The 21457-nt window shown below is 40.4% G+C and overlaps 1 protein-coding gene across 1 annotated transcript in view; it reads right to left on the bottom strand.

Annotated features, from left to right (window-relative positions):
• Positions 1-2874: 2874 nt before the first annotated feature.
• The window catches only part of pde11a (phosphodiesterase 11a), a gene marked incomplete at both ends in the record, with an annotated part of 29019 nt that continues 10436 nt past the window's right edge, over positions 2875-21457 (bottom strand). Inside the window, 15 exons of the mRNA XM_079169566.1 lie at positions 2875-3108; positions 6463-6546; positions 7334-7408; positions 7687-7750; positions 7830-7907; positions 8099-8199; positions 9795-9885; positions 10713-10822; positions 11244-11351; positions 11500-11646; positions 14159-14209; positions 15228-15320; positions 15413-15480; positions 18621-18696; positions 20749-20881. Coding sequence (XP_079025692.1) covers positions 2875-3108; positions 6463-6546; positions 7334-7408; positions 7687-7750; positions 7830-7907; positions 8099-8199; positions 9795-9885; positions 10713-10822; positions 11244-11351; positions 11500-11646; positions 14159-14209; positions 15228-15320; positions 15413-15480; positions 18621-18696; positions 20749-20881 — 1513 coding nt within the window. The remainder of the gene's footprint in view (positions 3109-6462; positions 6547-7333; positions 7409-7686; positions 7751-7829; positions 7908-8098; positions 8200-9794; positions 9886-10712; positions 10823-11243; positions 11352-11499; positions 11647-14158; positions 14210-15227; positions 15321-15412; positions 15481-18620; positions 18697-20748; positions 20882-21457) is intronic.

Genomic DNA, 21457 nt, shown 5'->3' with positions numbered 1-21457 from the left:
ATCCTACAGGTGACTTCTGCTTTCACTGAGGAACTTTTTTCTTCAGTGAGGCGTTTGAGGACTTCCCGCTGTTTGTGACTGCAAAGCCTCGTTCAACTCAAAGAGTTTTAAATCTTTGAAGAGTATAGTGGTGCAAAAAGGCTGAGTGGACTGGTTATACTGGGAGCAGCGAGACTGAGTGGACTGGTTATAAATGGCTTTGGGATTGAAAAGAAATTAAATTTACAGTTGGTTTGGACATAAGGACTCTAACGCTGTGATGTTGTTCCACTTGTGTGTACGTTGACATTTAATGCAGTTTATTTTGTTGCCAAACAGTGTTTATTTAAAAGTAGTATACATCATCATATTACTTTTAAATAATGAGATAATGTTAAGCACATTTGAACTGATCTGCTTTTATGTAAGTTTTTACAGAAGATCTTTTGCTTTTACTTGAGTAACTTTTTGTAGTTTTTCTAGTAGTTGGGCAAGTCAGAGCTAATTTTAACAATGTTATATACTGTTGGATAGTTTGATATAGCAATGTATTATATTTTATAAGATCATCATCTGTTTGTATGAAGCCTACAATCAAACTTTCAATGAACCAACCGAACCTCTGAATTGCAATGTTGTAGAAGTATCAAGTAGCATGAAATGGAAATACTCAAGTAAAGTACAAGTATCTCAAATACTTGTCTAAATGTACTGTCATGCCATAATATACAAGAGAATGTATAGCAGCATATTTTTATTCAAACTCTGAACAGAAACATTGCACATTTGCCTTTTCATGCCCGAGGTTTCTTTCAGTTTAGCCCGCCAATAAATAAATCCACAGTCCAAAGTGAGTAACGAAGAAATACAAGAAGCACGTTACATTGCAAAAAGGACAAAGTAGTTTGGCCACATTTGGAGACCTAATAGAAAAATAGAACAGCGATATTCATAATTCACGTTACATGATGCAATAGAGTTTAAATCATGCATTTCCGATGAGATAATGTGTTTACTGACGAAGTTCAAAATACGAGGTATTTGTTGGCTCACATGTTTGCTACATCCTTAGCAAGTGGTTGAATTTAATACTGTATAAAACATGCAATTCAAAATGTTTCTGGTCGAGTTCCCTTCAGCTCTTTAACTAAAATACAGTAGAGTACAGATCCATGCCACACAATGTGCACAGTCACGTTTTAAACTCCAATTAACAAAGCTACAACACAATTCATAAGGCAAACCCCCACCCAAAAAATAATACTTTTAGACTATAATATGGGCACTTCAGTACTACAAGTGTCAGTGTCTCAGTCTTCTTTTGGAAATCATAAAAGCTGTTTAAGTAGCATTTGTGAGATTTGAGAGAAGAAAATAAATCCTATTTAAGCAAAAGTCAGACATTTGAGGAAATACACTTATTCACTTTCTGGAGGCAAGTTAGATTGGAGGATACCACTTTCAAACAAAGCTGCTGGTTAGCTTAGCTTAGCATAAAGACAGGAAGGAGGAAGAAACGGCTAGCCTGACTCTATCCAGAGGTATCAAAATCCACCTACCAGCACCGTTAAAGCTCTCAAATGATACAGCATGTTATATCTAGAGCTGCAACAATGAATCGATTATACTATTTTGACAACAAAAAAGACAAACTTCTCAGATTCCAGCTTCTTGAATATGAATCATTTCCCAGTTCTTTACTCCTCTGTGACAGTAAACTGAATGTCTTTTGTGGACAGAGCCAGGCCAGCTTTTTCCCCCTGTTTTTTGTCTTTCTGCTAAGCTGAGCTTACCTTCGGCTGGCTGCAAACACATAATAGAAAGTGTAATTCTTAAAATATCAACTACTCTTACTTTAGGGGGTTTTAGTTGAATGTAGCATGTATGCTTCAGCTGTCTGTGTTAAATCAGCAGATGCAATTTCTGCAGAAGTGAATTGATGTCAGAACAACTTCATCAAGGCACATTGTGTGTGTATTAGTGTGTGTGTGTGTGTCTGTGTGTGTGTGTGTGTGTGTGTGTGTGTGTGTGTGTGTGTGTGTGTGTGTGTGTGTGTGTGTGTGTGTGACAAGTGGGACCCTGCATTTAAAAAATTGGGCAAAATAGATGTCTTGTATAGAATGTTAATGCTTTGTCGCTGACATGGGATCGAGACAGAGCTGCAGTCATTGGTTTTCATAAATTATGGCAATAAAAGTCATGGTTCAACTTGGATTTCCAACTAAGAATCTCGGTGAGGAGGCCATGCATTTTTCAATAGGATCTTAAAACAAGGCACAGGAAGGGAGGGAGCGGAGCACTCAATTTGCATTGCAAGCATTGTCACAGGTCCTGCTGTTCCTGCACTCCTTTATCCTTCAGAAACTCTACAGCCACATTACAAGCCAGAGCTTACAGGTCCTTAAACAGCACTAAATAACGTAATAGTCTATGTACATATTTACAAAAAATATCTTTGTTACCCCGGACAAAATGCGAGCAACGAGGAGGTACCGAGAGCAAAACGAACCACAGCAGAAACAAACATTCCCCTCATATTCTCCATGCCTTGTTGTGCCGATAAATCTGTCCAATGCCCAGAATAATTAGTGTTAGCTCGCTGGTTGACAGGTTGACACATTGGTTTGAGTTTCCTTTCTGACGCGGTGTCATCAGCTGATTTGTAGCCACTCCGACAAGCCCGCCAAACACAGCTCGGTCAGCCTTCAGCACAGGAAGACTGAAGGTGGCAGAAAAACCTCTATGATTGCGCTGCACTCAAGTCTAAAGCTCATCTCTAGCAGTAAAAGCGAAGAGGAGCAGAGCCCAAGAACCTCTGCATGCACTGCCTCGGTTGCAGGCTGCGTTTTAAGAGGAAGTAAGCCTAAGAGATCAGCTTGGAGATGGCATCAGTAGCTAACTAACAGGTTTAGATGGTGTTCCGTCAGCATCGCTGCTGCAGCAGGTTTTGCTGCCTGTTTTGGCCACAGTGCATCCGATTGTGTCTGTGCTGTCTCCACTGCAGGGGCTCGAGGGTGCAGAAACACTCTGGCCACGTTGTCTCTTCTTGTTCAGTTCCTCCCAATTGGCCCTGTTAGCTTTGATCATGTCAACCATCGGCTGAAGTTTGGGATTCAACTTGACGAGAGTCTAGGAGGAGAGAGGAAGGGAGGAAAGATGAGAATGGCAAAATACGCTGAATGAAATACAAAAGAGAAAAAAAACACCATCAGTATGAGAAGCAAAGGCCGCATCTATTAAGGGCCTTAGCATTGCATTCCGGTCAAAGAGCCATTTGTTTTCCTTGAAAATGAATACTTGATAACATGTTTAAAAGAGTCTACAGACAGGCTTGCAGCTCTGTGAAGCTGTGTGTATAGGCACAGCGGTGCTTTGAGCTGAATGCTAACTTCAGTATGGCATGCTAATGTTAGCATTCAGCTCAAAGCACCGCTGTGCAGTAACATGCAGGTGCTGCCGGACCGGCCACATTAACAAAGCACAGAGAAGCTCTTATTACAACTCACACAGCGGGAGTGTAGCTTCATTCTCTGCTCGGGTAGACTTTACTGCACCAGCAAATAGTTGTTTGCTGCTATTTTAATGCTCTGAAAATCGTATTTAGCTTTGATATTTTGTCTGTGTTTTACATACGTCATGTCCAGCTTCCTGGACTAGGAAATATAGTCGCAATTTGAGAAACTAAAATCTTAATGATTGTGCAGCAAAGTAGATATTTTGTTCACCTAGATGGTTAGAAGAATCACTGAGGAACACCTTCAGAATATTCAGTTTTGTTCAAATGACCTTCTACATTGTTTTAATATCGACAAGTAATTCATTTTCAGAACACTGGATGCTTCGCTCCTTGACTCAGAATGTAATGGTAACACATGAGAAACACAGACAGGAACTGGAAAAGCAGCACATTATTAATCAAATGTCAACAATGCAGAGAACACGCTGCTACAATAACAGCAACATACAGTAGCTTGATAGTTTGAGACAATGAAGTGGCTGCTCTTTAGAGATTAGAAGCACATGTATGACTGAGATAAGTCGCCTTTGGCATTCGTCTCTGTTGAACTGTAAGTGGCAATGTAGTCAAAGCTGTCATCCACCATTTTAATAAATGACCTGAGAGACGGGGGATTTTGTTCCTTCTGTTCTCCTCAAATTGTCTACTGTGTCTTTTGGATTCCCAGGGAAGTCTGTAATTAGTTATTGTTTCATTAACCCTGTACTCTATGGAAATATAATGTGGGCACAGGCACCACATACAAACACATTATTCACACATATAAATGAAATAAATAGGAAGTTAAGTACATCCACGCTGGGCATTGTGTATGTATGAAAGGGAGATCAAATACGACTCATCACAGCTGCCAATTAATTGAACTTTCAATGGATTTATATTCAGAGGGTATATTCACTAATTCATGAGAACAATTAAAACACTTGTGTGGGTGGTCAACCAGAACAAAGATCTATAATGTGGCCAAGTTCAGACATCGAGACCATTTATTAAAAACAGCCGTCTGCCCACTTAACTTCATTAAGAATGTCCTGAAAGATGTTTTAAAAACTGTGAGACTCAATAATTCATAGTATTGTAATTGCTGGAGTATGCATGTTACTTATCATGAAGCTGTTCACCTGCGATGCCGAGCAACACTAGAGCACAATACAATCACCATTTCTTATATGTGTGTTTACAGTATTGTCATGTAGAGTTGAAACAATTAGCTGGTGATTGAATCATCATTTAGGTTATTTTAACATTCACTTGTTCCAGCTTCTCAAACGGGAGGATTTGCTGCTTTTTTCGTCTTTTGTAATTATATAAAAGGTTATTTTAGGGTTTTGTTTTGTATATATAAATATATATATGTATATATATATATATATATATTTATATATACATACATAGATTAGATTCAAATGTATTGTCATTGCACAGTGAACAATTCTATACATTTCATAAACCAGACGATTAATAGAGAAAATGATCTGCAGATGAACTGTTAAAGAAAAATAATATCACACTGTGATGGCATGTGGCCTACACAGTACACAGAAAAACCGAGTGGACTGATCGTATTTATCTTTTCCTGTTTAAAAGATCAGAATTTTTTTTTCAAAGGACAACAATTTCCCTCTTTCTTTAAAGTATATATCCACAGTGGAACATTGTCATTAGTTTGCACAGCATCATTATTCCACTGAGATAGAGATAGAAGAAGAAGAAGAAGAAGAAGAAGAAGAAGAGAGACTGTCATATGGTGGGGTCTAAAGATGGAAGGTTATATAATGGGGGATTAATATTCTACAAAGTAGCGAGCCACCACCAGGAGAAGGAGATCAGCGAGATCAAGAATGAGATCTCTTACGCCCACAAACAAAAACCCTGCCGCCTCTGAACTTCCTCCGTTCTCCCCCTCGCAAGTTTAATTGGCAGCAGCATGATCGTGAGCTCCATATCTGCATTCTCCAAGCATCAGCCTTTACATGAGGCGGTGTGGACAAACCCCCCACACAGACAACACACACCGCTTTGATGCTTTTTATCTACACTACACAGACTGTAACAATGGTGAAACCAAAGCCCCTGCACAGATACGTCGACTCTAACTTTTGACACTGATCCTGGGATAATTCAATAGCTGTGAAGATGATCTGTTGTTTCTTTTCTCCTCACGATGACTAAGAGTAATGTGTTTAATATGACAGTAAAAAGGAGGTTTGACAATACAAAAGCAGAGAATATCATCCAGTGCTGTAAGAATGAATGAACTCTTTCATCCTTGACTCCCTTCACAACTGTTAGCTTTCATGAATTTAGCTTCAGCGCGGCTCGTCTCTTAACAGACCTGATCTCCTCAGTAAGTCAGCCTGCATCTTTCTCCCACACAGCTGCTGCTGACGGCAGTGGGAGGAGCAGGTGAGTCTGTCTTGACGTCATTCAGAAAGACACGCACCCGCATTACTATACTGGCGAGGACACAGTATAGATTTCCATTAATTCCCTGAAAGATAACTAGTTGCTCTAACATTTGCTCGGCCCGAATCCTACAATGAAAAAAGCTTCTCTATCTGTCCAAAAAGGCATTCCTTCATTACTGTGCAGTAAAGCCCAAAGTACACCGTCTTCCTGAGGGGATTTAACCCGCCCAACATCATAGCTCTATTCACACACTCCACTACCTCTGAGCGGTTTTGCAGTCAGAAAGTGCACACTCATTCTGCTGTTCTCAAAAGAACAGGATGCAACCTTGAAGTTGTTTCAGAGCAACAGAATTTATTTCTCAGTGAGAAATCTGTAGCGGCAAAGAAAAAGTTGAATAGTTGTTGGTGACAGCTTCATTGCTGGCGTCAGTGAGGGGGACAATAGCTGAGGAAGGACAGCGCCTACTGATGTCAGGGGTGGATGTGTGTGTGTGTGTGTGTGTGTGTGAGACAAGCACGACACAGTGAAGGCTGGAGCGCTTCAAGCTTTTTTACCTCATACAGCGGTGCACAAATTCCATCAATCCACTCCAGCTGAAGTCCTGGCAATTCATCCTTCCTGTTTCGATCAAAGATGGCCTGTAAGACAAAAGTTCAAATGCATTTACACCTTACAGTCCTAAAGAGCTGCTGTTACTAACAAAAGTCTCCCTCCGCTCTCGAGTTTATTTCACGTACATTTTCTGTTGTATCTCATTATTCTGCAGCCTGAACTTAAGAGGCTCCACTGAGGCTGTGCTTCAGAGATAGTTACTGGGCTACGACTTAGAAGTTAATATTTAATTTCCAACACCCACTCACACAGAGCGGTAAAGGTTTGACACAAGCGGCAGACCTGAGGCTACGGCATTAGTTATTTCAGAGGGGAGGCAAATCTGGCCTGGCCCAATTAGTCAACAGCTATTTATTGCACACAGAAAGCTGTTGGTTGTTCCCTTTTAAGAACTTGAAACACAGTTCAGCCTTCAAAGCTCGTCAATCAAACGCACAGGGCTTCTCTGTTGTGGTTTTGTTGCTTTGAGGACAAAACACGTTATGAATTAAGATCTTCATTAGGACCAAAGGCTTTCCTTGCTGTTATTATTCTGCTATTTTTAAATTTATATTTATTATCCCGGCTAGTCGAAGCTAGTAGATGCCTCGCGTGTTTGCAGCCGGATGAATGGAAAGGTCCGTGTTTGCTTTGAATTTTGCTGTGTTACGAGGTACACAGTTTGCTCTTGGCACAGCAGCGAGGCGTTGGAGCAGCCTTGTTTTGGAACTGCGGGGAAAATATATCTGCGGTGTCATCAGCTCAGTGGAGGACACGGAGGTGAAACAAACTGCAAAAAAAAGCACAAAACCAGAGTTGTTTGTATGGACTCACAGAGGGTGTGAGCTTCAGCTCTGATCTCTCTCTGTCGCCCTGCTCGAAGAACTCGCTGGTCACCAACTCTGCAACCTGGAGTGAGTGAAAAGAGGAATGCAGGGGTTATTTTCTTTCAATTGTATTCTCAGTTGATCTTTGGTCTATATAAAATGTCAATAAATTAATGCAAAATGCCTGTCACCATATCATAAAGCCCAAGGTGATGACGTCAAACACCCCAAAACCCAAATACATTCATTTTACAATCCTGTAAATCCTTACAATTTGGAAGCAGGAACTAGGGAATGTTTGGTATTATTTTTTTTTCTTTTGAGCAATTAATCAACCAGTTATTTGAGAGTTTTTCTCACCTTGCGTGATATTTCCCATGGTTTAGTGACAGCACCAAGATCACACGCTGTCATCATCATGGATCTGAGAGGAATCAGACATTTATTTCACATCGTATTGATGGTATTAAAGAGCTACCATGTTTGTGTGAGCAGGGCATTACCTGCACATGTCTCTATGCGCCTTCAGATTCCAGTTGTACTCTCCTTTGTTGACCAGCTCAAAGAAGGTGTTTCTGTTCCTGAAAGGAAACACGACATCTGTATATGTAAGTGTAAGTGAGATCAAATCCACAAGGGGGCAGTGTTACCTAAAAGAAACCTGTAGTAAACATTGTACAGGGACGGTATGCTTCATTGTAAATGGGTTAGTACACTGGGGTCAGCCAGTGGACATCTCACTATCAGGAGATTTAACAGTAGCAGAACATACTCAAAGTAAAGTGTGAGGTCTGTGGCCAGAATGGACTGTTTCAACAGCTGCATCAGGGCCCCATACTCTGTGGACGAGAGGTTGGAGAAGATATTGTGACCCTGTGGAGACACATACAGAGATAACATGATAAAGAATTTCGCAAGACATTTTCACAAGGAGGCAATTTACTAAACAGAAAGTCCATATTACTTGTTACATGGGTTTCTTTTAGAGACGTTTTTTTTTAATTATTTAAAAACAGCTTGAACCAGACAATACTAGCTGACAGAGAACATTTACTGCCTGCCAGTGTGTGAAATGTATGTCCTTAAATATTCCCACAACGTAGTTTGTGGCACACACTACTCTTTGTTAACAATCACACAATAGATACTGTACTATTGATAATAGGAGGAAGTGAATGAGGGAGTGAGTCTTTTGCTAACCAAACTATAACGGGAAAAAAAAAGACTCAATACTAAAACTGAATGGGGAGGAGGGAAAGCCAGCAGACCTCTCACTTGAGGCTCTCCATCATTAAAACAGGCCTCTCCCCATCATGCATTATACATTCATTCACCACTTAGGCACCCTCTTCGGGAGAAGAGAGAAAAATAGAAGATGTAGAGGTGATAACAGAAAAAGAGCATGAAGGAGGGGAACTGCAGAAAGTAGCAGACATCTTCAAAACTGGTGACCAGAATTTTTTTCTCCTTTTAAACGCTGGGAATTCAAGTGTAAAGCGCATGTGATTCCCTGCATGAGCATGTGTTCCCATCAAATATTGAGCTCCGTAGCAGCAGCGACACAAAGCACGTCTCTCATTCTGTCACAATTGGAGCGTATGAAGAAGGAAGGGGAGTCAAATTGAGAACGACGGGGGGAAACCGAGAGACACAAAGGGAGTGAATGACTTTAAAAGTTTTAAATTGAATGGTTTGTGCGGACTCGCGGATTGAATCGTGAGCTTTCGACTTGAATTAGCCACATTATTGATTTATACGCTAATAGGACAGCAGTAGTTCAACCCCAGTATCAACAGAAACCATTACGATATTGCAAGCAACCATTTGTCCGCTTACTGTGTTGTCGGCACCATGATACTGAAGCCACGGGAACAAACCCTAAGCCTCATCTCAGCTGCTCCCTCAAAAACGTCTTTAATTACAACTTCATGCAAAGGCGGTCACCCGGTAAAATTTCTCTCTCAACCAATTACCTCTAAATCCATCGCCTCTGTAATTACATTGATTTGAGGGCAGCATGAGCTATTCGATTACTGGCTCACATACAGCAGACATTGAACCAACACATGGTTGCCTTCAGGCGCAGTCGGCACAAACTTTATTTAGATGGTTAGAAAGTAAAGAGAGAAACCTATAATAGGTAAGACACAGGAGTGTACTGTACCCTATATTCAGGTGTATTGTCATGGTTCAATGTAATTACATCACTTAATAGGTTTATTTTGAAATACGTTTTTACTTTCTGTACCATGTATGTAATAGCACTTTCATATCTGTCAAATATGTTAATAAATGTGAATCTACCGCCAGCAGCATACTGTAAGACTGGGAACAGGAGGAAAGGGCCGTTTCCAGTCTTCCAGGACTCTGTTCTGGGTTTTGGCTGACACAAATACAATATGCATTGGTCTGCAGTAGCAGAACCTCAATGGTGACTGCATTGGAGCAGATATTGGAACATAGTGCACCTCGCTCTGCAGGATCATAACGGCATGGTTGAAGTGGTGGTGCTCCAGTGTAGCAGAGGTCCCATAAAGCAGAGCAAGGGCTGAGCCCGTCCTGACACACACACACACACACACACACACACACACACACACACACACACACACACACACACACAGGGATCAAGGAGAGAGAAAACATAATCAGCATTCAACACAGTAAGAAACAAAGTTTGCTGTTGAGTCTGTTGTAATTCCCTCACCAATTCTCTCTGAACTCTGTCGCCAACTTATGACGGCATAATGAAAGACGCTGGAAAGCCATAACCTATAACGCTATAACTGTTCAACATTAAATATGATATCATCATTTAATGTGGAGAAAAAATACTCAAAACTGGGTCTGGTGTAATAAAGGTAGCCGGGTATTAAAGTTTTGAACATTCCATTAGTTTAGTTAGTTTTCAGTTTGTCTGTGATTTCCGCAGTAAATAATGTCAAACTTTTAGGTTTATTTTTACCGTTACAGTAAAGTCAGACACAATGAGGACAGTCATATGTTTTTCATTGTGTTGGCTCGGTCCTCCAGCACATGGATTGGAAATGAAACAATGACTATGAGGTATAAGTGCAGACTTTTAGATGTCACATGTTGGGATGAGCATATTTGGAAGGCAAGCAACCCCTGACACAATGAAGTGGGGATAAACGCAGCACAGCTCTGACTGTAAAACCAGAAAATACCAAGTGCCTGCTAATGTCTGACGGTTATACTGTAGACTTCTATAATAACCTTTGTGAGGGCAGAAAACACTAAGTCCGAGCAAATCCTCGTTAAGCAGACCCTTATATAAGCCTTATACAACTTGCCACCGTGTGTGTGTGTGTGTGTGTGTGTGTGTGTGTGTGGCAGAAACCGAGAGATAAAGTGGGAATACTTACTTTGCCTGAAAAGCGTTGTTGGTGCCCCTGTGGTCCAAGTCATGGCAGACACAACCCACAATAAGCGCTAAGGTCTCCACCTCTGTCAGAGTCTCCTGGAAGCCCGCTGTCTGATTGGCACAGAGGAATGTTGGCCAATGAGAAGACAAAAAAATACACACATACTCACACAAATAACAGCTGCATCTCTTATTTTATGAAACTGTGAGGAGCACATTGAAAACAATTTCTTTTTTTTTTAAGTTCCAACAGTAGGAGCATCCCTTAAAACGTTCTCCGTACATAAGCAGTGGGACTGCAGTCACACAATCACACAGGGAGTTGTATGGCTTGGGTGAGAGGCTTCTGGAGGCCATGTGCTGAGCGACTGAATCGCTGCTCATACTGTTTGAGAGCTTCCTCAATGAGCAGAGCTTCTACCAATGACTCTAAATGTATGAATATTAGCTATAAATGGTATATTCCATTAATGCAAATGTCTCTGACTGAAAGTGATCTCGCGATCTGCAGTTATAGCAGCATGATCTTTACCGTTAGCATTGCAAACATGCACTGGCAGACGTTGAAGGCATGTCTCCAGTTGTGATAGAGAACCATTCTGTAGTTTTTTCTGACAGTCAGCAGCCATCTGCATAGTGTCTGGAGGGGAAGACAGAGAGCGGGATGAGCACGTGGGTCAGCAGATGTCACGAGGACACATTAGGATTCATCTACCAAAGGAATTATGCTCAGGGCAGATTCAGTCAAGTATTCAAAGGACATAGATAAAGACAATCAGTGGTCTCACCTCATAATCAATCTTGAATTTCTGCACCATTCCTAACTCCATAAACATTCTCAAAGCGGCCGTTATCATGGCGTCAACGTCCAGGGAGAAGTCATCAAAGGAGAGCTTACCGATGCCCAGCTCGCAAACCAGGGGAATGTTGGCAGCCTGTTTCATCATGGACAGAAAAAAACGTTAAGGAAGAAAGAGAACATGAGAATATGGGTTCAGAGAGATGAGAAGAGCACAGAGGGGTCAGAGGATGCTGTGCCACTCTCAGATGATACATGGAAATATGTAGACATGTTAATTTTTGACTCCGAGGACTCATTGAGAGAGGGTTAAGTTTAATGAGGGAGCTTTACCAGAAGATTTCACCGTTGTTTACTTTCAGGGCTCATTGACAAACATGGTTATGCAGCAGCAATCATCAACAGGTTTTTCTTTCATTATTATTCAAACAAAAGCGCATAACACATATGTGAATCCAATTAACCATATTCATTCTGAAGCATCCATGTCTGCCACCTTCAGTGTGGTCTAATGAGCAGATATGTCTTATCTGCCTCTAGTCAGCTTTTATAATATAAATATTTCATGCTTTCTAACCTGCATCTCATTGCACTGAGTCAAAGCCCTTTTACAGATCTGTGTTAGAGTTTCAGTGCAGCCATGTTTCTCTTTCCCTCTCTCCACTCTAACAGTTACCAGAGCACCATGTTTCCCCACACAAACGTTTGCCTGTCAGGTCAGCAGGTATTCTCCTCTCTCTTAATTCACAGCCCCGGGTTACGAAATGTCAGCCGGGTTTGTTTGCCGCTGCCATTTTCACTCGGGTGGAATCCCAGTCAAGTGTACTCGGTGAGGCTCCGTATGTAGAGCAGTTATGAAAGAAAGTGGGGGAAAAGGCAGGAAGCAGAGCGCGTTGTGGATGAGGGGGCTGAAAGATCACACGAGCTCACTGGGAAGCGGGGTTCCTACTTTGCGGTGATGGCCACAGGGGAAAATCCGACACATGAAAGTGCAGGAAAATAGGTCATATCTATATTTCAGAAGTGTCATGCTAATTAAAAGTGTAGATATTTTCCTTTTTTACTCTTTATAAATAATTCATTGAGAATGATTGCCTATTGATTGGAGTAATCTATTTGAAATACCACAATTAGTTTATTTTCATTGGGGAATTCTCGGCCCATACTTTTACGTGTGTGTTACTGCAGGAGTAACAGGAATATTAAGTCCAGAAGACAGGCTGCCAATAATTCCTCTCTGTTGACATATATTGTTCTTTTCCGCTTAAGTTAATGGGAGATTGTTATTTATTTAGAAAAATATATCTTAATTAAAGGGCCCATGAGTAAAATAAAGCAATATTTCCAAGACTTAAACTTGTCGTAAATGGCAGTTACATTTTAGCCAAGTCTATTTTACTGTTAATGCCTTCCATCATACTTTTGTTAAATGAAGGGGTTTAGCAGAATCATAAAGGACCTTTATTATTTTCTTTTTTTTATTTGTCGTAATTTACTCAATTAAGTGAAGATACATTAAGGAAAACATCTACAGAACTAGGGAAACAATTACATTTTATTATGGCAATTACCTGCACCGCCAGAGCAAACCTGATGATCACAAATTGTAATCTACAACGACAGTTTTTGTACTCTGTAATATATAAAGGAAGGACTCGTCATCACCAGAAAATTTCGGAAAGCATTCATATGAGTCCTTTTGTCATTTGTTGATTTATTTTGTCATTGTGGTCGGAGGACTTGTTGAGTATTCCAGGTAACGGGGGGGGTAAGAACTCCACATCATCCCTCATCCTCTACTTTGTAGAAAATGTACGTAAGAACATGGTTCCTCTGAGCTACAGTTAGTATTTTAGCAACATGTGTCATTTTATTAAAAGGAAAATACAGTTTGTATCAATGTAGTCTCACTACTTTCCAATTCCCCTACTCTGTCTGTGACACTTAAGACATACATCTTTAAAAATGATTCATAAATATGAGCTTCATTTTTACAGAAAACGTTTTAGCTTTTTTTCTAAAACAGCTGGGAAACAGATTTAAGCAAACATTACTAAAGCAGAAGTTAACAGAGCATTTATTGGGGACTATTTCCGGTTGTGTATGAAAGGTACCTTTTGAAGTTGTCTTTTAAATTAGACAAATTGTCTCATGAATGTGATTTGAAGTGAGCTCATTAATGAGATCCACCTCTTCCCAAGTTCCTAGACACTCGGGAGCCCACTCCCAAGGCTCTAGGACCTTCCAATCATCTAACCCTAACCCTAACCCTTATCCTGTGCTTAAATTAGACAACGTTATATTTACATTCAGTGTTTTTACCAAAATATATTGTATATATCACTAAGTTTCACTAAATTCCAAATTGTGCTTTGCTGACATCCATGTTTGCTTGCTAGCAGTCTTCTTATTGCCTGCATTTGCTGGAACGTTGCTATATTTGTTGGCACATTACTACCACCAGAACTGTTAATCAGCAAAATAGTGTGAAACACAATGGCAGGATGTGAGTCACTGGTGCGTGTGCTCTTTGTAAATTAGAAACCATTTCCTACAGTGGAAGCCAAGTCATTTTTTAAACTTATATTTCATAAACAAGAAGCATAAAACTGACAAATGTAATGATGATAGCGGTGAATATATGTTACCTTGAATTTGTCAACTTCAGTCTTGGAGCAAGTGGCATGGTAAGACAGCACCTGCAAAGTAATGACACAGTGTCACTGTCAACAATTTTTCAAATTATTAAAATGACCAGTTGGGCTCTAAGAGAAGCTACTGCGAAAAATACTTCACGCTGTGGTGTTACGGCATTTCAGTGGATCTTCCAGATGAGGAAGTTAACATTTGCCTCTCGAACAGTTTACAAGAGCAGCGATGTCAGCCCCGATTTCATGGCCATGTTCCCTTCATTTCCTGAGAGAAATACCTCGCACAGACCTCCAGTTGCTTATTTGATCATAAATGCTCATGTTTATTCAGTGCTGCCAGAAGCAATGCATCTAAATATTAGCTCATCCTGTACCTCTCCTTGAAATGATCTACCTCTCTGTTCTCTGCTTCTATCTTGAAACAGAGCTACTAACAGAACTACTATAATGCGCCTGAACGCTCCCTATTGTAATGTAAGGACGCACCGTAAAGGCCGAGTAGTGCTGAATGCCTACAAAATGCCGGGCAGATGAGGGATTGCTTTTCACTGCCTCTTATTCATTTTCAACAAAACCTTTGTGAGAAGGTTATCTACAAAGAGAGATCAGCACTTTTTCCATGCGTACGTTCTTGTGGAAATATGCGACTAAAGAAGAAGCCAAGCACAAAGACCCAGGAGAGAGGATAAGTAAGAGGAGGTTTTGTATTAGCCATGCAGCAGCCGTTGTTTCCAGTAACTTCAGCATATGCTCTGTGTTTCAGCACAGAGCATATGTTGACTGGAAAGGAAAATAAAGATGTCATTATAGATAATGGAATACAAAAACAGATAGGACTCTCAGGGAAACATCATCTGAGGGAGGGCATGAGCATACAGGCATGACAAAAGGAAGCTGAAGTATAAAGCAGGAGCAATGCAGAATCAACTTGTAAGTCAACACTGTGACGCCGCGTTACAGTTTGCATAGTCTTATACGATTTCTTGTTCAAAACATGGAAATTTAATATTTTCACTTTCAAGTTATGATGTGAGGCAGGAAATCGAATGGGATGTTGTGTTCTTACATCCAAAGCTACAGACTGCTTGGCCCAGGACTTCTTCACCTGGTCGTACATGATGGTGTTGTTGATGCCCAGTCCGCAAAAGATCACAAACGCCTGAGAAAAGCACAAAAAGCAGACATACTCAACTACAACAATTTGTAATACACCCACTGTATGTTGAAAATATATAGAAGCAAATGTAATACTTCAAAGAGACGCTGGTCTGCATCAACGAACGGTTGCCCATCAAGCCTGTTCAGCACTTGGGCGACACCTGTTACACAAACCACACAATAAGAACAGTAATCTTTTCAGCTTGATATTGGCAAGACTCCAGTGCATATAATGTGCCTCCAATTAAAAGAAGATCAAACCCACACACTCCACGTCATCGATTAACATTCATTATTAATGGGAATTAAGCAGAGACACAACATCCTACCACAAAAAAAGCACCATATGAGTATGACAAAAATGTGGCACTGGTGAAATTGGCATTCACTTAATGTCATCTTTGAACAGACATCTACTTATTGTCCACAATTGGACTGAAGCCTTTTATTTGACAGTGTTCTTGTTTAGATGACTTCCCTCATCACCTAATTAAAAGTAGAAGAAGGCTTTGTTGATAAAGCATACGTATTTAATTGATAGGGACGTTATTGTCCCTGAGAAATTATGCTAAAAAGTAATTACACATACGTAACAGACACCATTCAATACATTACCATTTTCAAACCCTACCACAGTGACATTTTAATTTCACTATATAGCTGGAGATTCACGGAGGTGAAACAGGATTAGCACTGTACCTAAGAACAATTTTTATTTCACCGTCATTCAATTTAAAATACAGGGCTGGTGTTTTCTCAGATCTATTATTGCTCCCTCTGTAATGAGCTACTGCATGGCCCCAAATAAAAGTTAACTAAATGACTGCTTAGAGCCCTGCGGCCACCACATCATCTTTAACTACACCACATTCAACTGTTATTTTTTATGATCACGAAAACCATAAAATTACAATAATTTGCTGTTTTTACATAAATCACCCATGTGTTGTGTGACTGTACAATCTACAGTGTGTTCACTAGTGGTGGTGGGTGGAAGGGGGTGTCAAAGTTTTCAACCAGCTCAGCCTAATGTTGACTCCCAAGGAATTGTACCAAACAACCAAGCTAAACCCAAAGTAACAGAGTAGCTGTTTATCATAATGGGATATGCAGTTTGTGGAACATATGTGTCAGTGTCCGTCTTTAAGGGATACTCTACTGATTTTGTACATTAAGTCAAAGCTACACATGAATCCCTAAAAACAACTTTCCCAGAATGAAAAAGTCCAGATCTCTATCCAATCCCGTTTGTTTAAAATCCTAACCGACTGTGAGAGGTCTCAGCATCACACGTGTAATGTCTGATCATGATCTGTAAAAATCACAGTCACCATCCATCCATCATCTATACCTGTATACCCAAGGAACACCCTGGACAGCCTGCTATCACAGGGCTGTCATTAACCAGCTGTAACTAAAGGATCACATTCAGATTTGTTACTTAATAAAGGAAAGCATCCATCCATTATCTCTAACCGCTTATCCTGTTCAGGGTCGCGGGGGGGGGGTGGGCCAATCACAGCTGACATTGGGCGAAGGCATTGTTCACCCTGGACAAACTACCAGATTACCAAGGAAGAATGTCCGTGGTAATCTGCCCTACTTTGAGTGACCAGTGCAGGCTGAACATGAGCTTAAAAACCATCCATCACAACCAAACTGTGGCATAATGGTTGTGCTTTAGTTGCATGTATTTATTTGGAATTTAGTTGTGATGTAATTTTTGGACTAGCCTGGCTCTCCATCCACATCTCTAATACTGAGACTCAGGTAAAAAACGAATAACAAAATGGCAATTCAGGCGAGCAAAACCAACATGTTTTATAATTTAAAAAATGAATCATCCAAAACGTCTTGTCTTTCCATCTACTTTTAGTAAAGTACCCCGAACGGCATATCGCCAAAGGAAATGCTATGATTTTAATCACATTTGATATTTGACATTAAACCTCATTGTTGTTTTAGTCACAACAGTATATCCGGTGGTTACATTTTGAAGGAGCGGGCTGTAACTTTGGCAGATGACACAAGGACATACATTTTCTACAGGAATGTATCCTTGGCTTGAGAATTTCATCTCCTGCTGCTTTGTTTGTATAATGTTTTTTTTTTCACTCCAGATCCTCAGGTGCCACCCACACATGCTGCATTTCTTTCTCCCCTCATTCTCTTTCTGTTCTTCTTCCTCTTCCCTCTCCCCTCCCCAACAAATGCACTTACGCCTACGCAAAAGAAGAAAAAAAAAAAAACCTGAGCGCACATGGACATCACACACACACACACACACACACACACACACACACACACACACATAGGTCTTAACCAACCATCTGCAGCAGATATGCTGATCACTTTGCACTCAAACATAACTAATGACTTCCTGCGTCAGATCTCAGTGGACCGAGAGGAGCGCTATCATTGCTCCTCCCTGCAATATCCAGCACCAAAACCAGACGAGAGATCAATGATTTATCAGAGTGTCAGTGTGGTGTTGGCCTGGGGCGGATTCACAAACACAAAGCACACAGCCAGAAGAAGGGAACTCCACCTCCAAGTGCGGAGTGATGGTGCAGCGTGGATCTAATCACACACATGCGGCCTCAGCTGAACACATGCTCAAGCTCCCCTCTCCCCTATTTTCTACTATGCAGCAAAAAGGGGAAAAAAATAAAAAGACATTTACATAATGAGTGCATTTGAGTGCTCCATAGATACACTGTATGGCCAGAATTATGTAGACACCTCTGTCTTTTGGGCTGTTTGTCATCGTTTGAGCTAATCCCATTAGTTCCTATTATGGGTAAATGTTAAAGCTACATCATACGACGTTGTGTGCTTCCATCGGTGTGGAAACAGTTTGAGAAAGGTACTTTCCTGTTTGAAGACAATGCTCCTATTCACAAAGGAGTGGACAATAAAGAAAGCCCTGACCTCCAACACCTTTGGAATGAACTGCACACCAACTGCAAGCCAGGTGTTGTTGTCCAACATCCAGTCCTGATCTTACTAATATACTCTGGTGGAAAGCCATCACAAAAGGGTGGAGGCTTGTTGTTGCTGCATGTTAATATCCAGGGTCTTTGAATTAGACAATCACATAGGTTTTTGAATGGACAACCACATGAATGTAATGGTCAGGTGTCCATATACTTTTGGCCTTATAGTGTATTACAATACTCAAACTTTGATACCTTTTCATAAACATGAGCAAAGTTTTAGAATTGATATATCCAATACAAATATTTAAGTACATAGATCAAAAACACTTAAGAGAAAAAGGGAGCTCCCTTTGTTAACTTACCAATGATTTGGTGGTTGCTGTTCCATATGGGAACACAAAGCACAGAGCGGATGTGGAAGTCTGAGAACTGGTCTGCCTAAAAACAGTGGAAATAGTGTAATATGAGGATTACCAGCCATCTGCATAAAACATTTCCTACTGCACTGTTTCACAAATAAACTTGTATGCAGCCCTACTTGTTTACTTACTTTTTGATCTGCTAATTTCATATTTGAATCACAATTTTACTAATTTTAAACTGTATTTAATTCAGAATAAATTGCTTCCAACTGCTACCAGAGAATTAATAAGCACCAATGCATTTGAAACAGTAAGTAAGGTATTACTATTGGAAGTTGAGCAGTATCTTGTATTGGAAGATTTAAAATGATACCCAGCTCTCAAGTATTATATTATATTTTCATGACTGGAGTATTGAGTATGCATACATGCCTCACATCTAAGACTACAAGGAGGTATAAGAACCCTTAAAGCCCTTGAAAAGGGTGGGAACCTGCTGGTAGCTTTTCCGCCCAGCACACATTTTCCATTTTTCTGTCACTGCTGCTTAAGGTTGACCGTGTCAAACTTTTGCTGCTTGCAGCTGGATGCAGAGCGGACTGCTGTGGTAGCCGCTGTGGGATTCTGATTAGCTCTACGCAGCTGCAGTTGATGCTTTTTGGTGTTAAAGGGCTTTTATCCAATGGAGATCAATTAACAGCTGTAAAATTGAAAAATGGGCAGTTTGTAAATTCTGACTATGTGTTGCCAATAAAACAAAGTACTAAGTTAAAGGCAACTGAACTTAATGTTGGGTCTTGAGGACTTTCCCAAGAGGCATTATCACTCCTGCTGACTGGCAGCCATTTTAATCTTCACACCTGGAGGAGTCCTTGAGGTCCTGTGTGAGTCGTTAAGGTCACATGACAATCTTGTGAAATATCCACAGTCCAATTAACTAATGTGAATTGTTATGAAACCTTGATTAGAACGTTAAGACCGCTTATTGTTTGATATTGATGGTCTTCTTCATTTATGTTTAATCTATCTGTCTACTGAATCAAAATGCCATCCTGACATCGCTCCCAAACCATTAAGGGAATACTTTCAATTACTCACCCTGTGTTACCTTGAATTCTTAAAAAATTATAATTATGTTTTTCCACGGTGAACGAAGAATCCAAAATGAATGTACACACCTGATCGTGTTACTTTAAAATGTGCTGATTACATGCAATTGTGGGCTTGATTCAAGATGAGGATGAAACCAGCTACAGTGTGTGGGTAGATCATTTTGTTGGTTGGTGAAGATCCAGCTGTCTTCAGTTGAACACCAAAAAAACGAAATAAATATTTTTTGACTGACTGGTAACAACACTCACCAACAAATGACTATTAATGGGGAGGGCATTGAAGTGGTTGATGACAACAAACATAAAAACACAGATGCTATTCATAAGAAAGGTCTGATCCATCCATCCATCCATCTTTCTAAAACACAGGAGTCTGGATGAATTGAAGTAAGTGGGGTCTAGGTTTAACAACAGCAAAACTACATGAAAACATCCAATTGCCGACTCTCACGTAACTCGTGCAGTTTAATCCAAGTCACATTTACTCAATCGTATGCTCATTACTTCCCAAACGTTACTATTTAAAAACAACCGTCGCACGCTTGTGCAGGTGCGCTACATGTCCGCGTGAGTCCAAACAAGTGCAATGTGTTTTAAACAGTAAGGTTTTAGCAAAGAGGCATGTGTGTGGGAAGTGCTGAGCATACAACTGGATGAATAAGAATCGTTGTTCAGCATTGAGGCATGCAAGAAAATCTGGGTTTTTTTAAAGAATTCAAGGCAACACAGGGCGAGTAATTTTGTGGGCTAAGTATTCCTTTAATGAAATGTGACATGTGACCTCAGGTGACATCGACATGTGAACATCCCATAGAGTATCAAAATGCCTGGGACTCTACACTGCTTAGTTGAAATGAAGATGCCTCTTGGATGAGCGGTGACACATCTTGAAAACCAAGTCTAGTTTTGATTGAAATACTATGACCTGAATGATAATCGTCACAGGCATATTTCCTACCGGTTTGTCTGTAATGCTGGTTGAGATCAATTTGAAAGTGATGTTATTGTGTGTTTACCTCAGCATCAAAGCGAGGATCCTGATAGGCATCGCTAATGTTCACGGGGAGTCCCGTGGACGCCACCAGCTCTGCGATACTGTTGTTGATGAGCCAGTCTGAGTAAGACGATCTCTCCATACTGTCTTTGAAACTAGGGTCAGAGAATAAGACGGCAGGATTATAAAAGGAGCATAACAGAAAAAAACAGCACTTGGCCAAATTGTTCCACTTTTTCTCAGGAGAGGTTTGATTCTCAAACACAATCCTTAAGCTGATAACTTTGTTATGATAAGAATAAGAAATAAACTTTTGTACTTAAGTGAAAATCTTGTACTCTCTTTCACTGCTAGCTGGCAAAAGGCCTTTCTTATTTCTCCTTGTGGACCCTGTTTTACATTGACTTGCATTTAATGAACTTCTCATACAGTATATATCAGTAAGCTTCTCTTGCAGCTTATGAAGTAATGAAAAGTTAATTGTGTGATTGTCTTCCTCATTGCCAAACGCCCCCACACTCTGCCATAGAAACACCTGCATCCCTGCATAGACCTCCCATTCACATTTAATGCAGTGGGCTGACTTTTTACCTTACCGAACGTAACAAGGTACATGTTCAGTGTGGCTCATTTTGTCTTTCCAGACTAGAATAAAGATGCAGGGTTCACTTCTGTCACATCTTTTGAATCCTTTTGATTTAGTGATACAGCTGTGTGTGCGGCAGGGAATA

This window comes from Pholis gunnellus (assembly GCF_910591455.1).
Source record: "Pholis gunnellus genome assembly, chromosome: 12".
NCBI classification, from domain to species: domain Eukaryota; kingdom Metazoa; phylum Chordata; class Actinopteri; order Perciformes; family Pholidae; genus Pholis; species Pholis gunnellus.
This window is presented reverse-complemented; position numbering and strand designations above follow the sequence as displayed.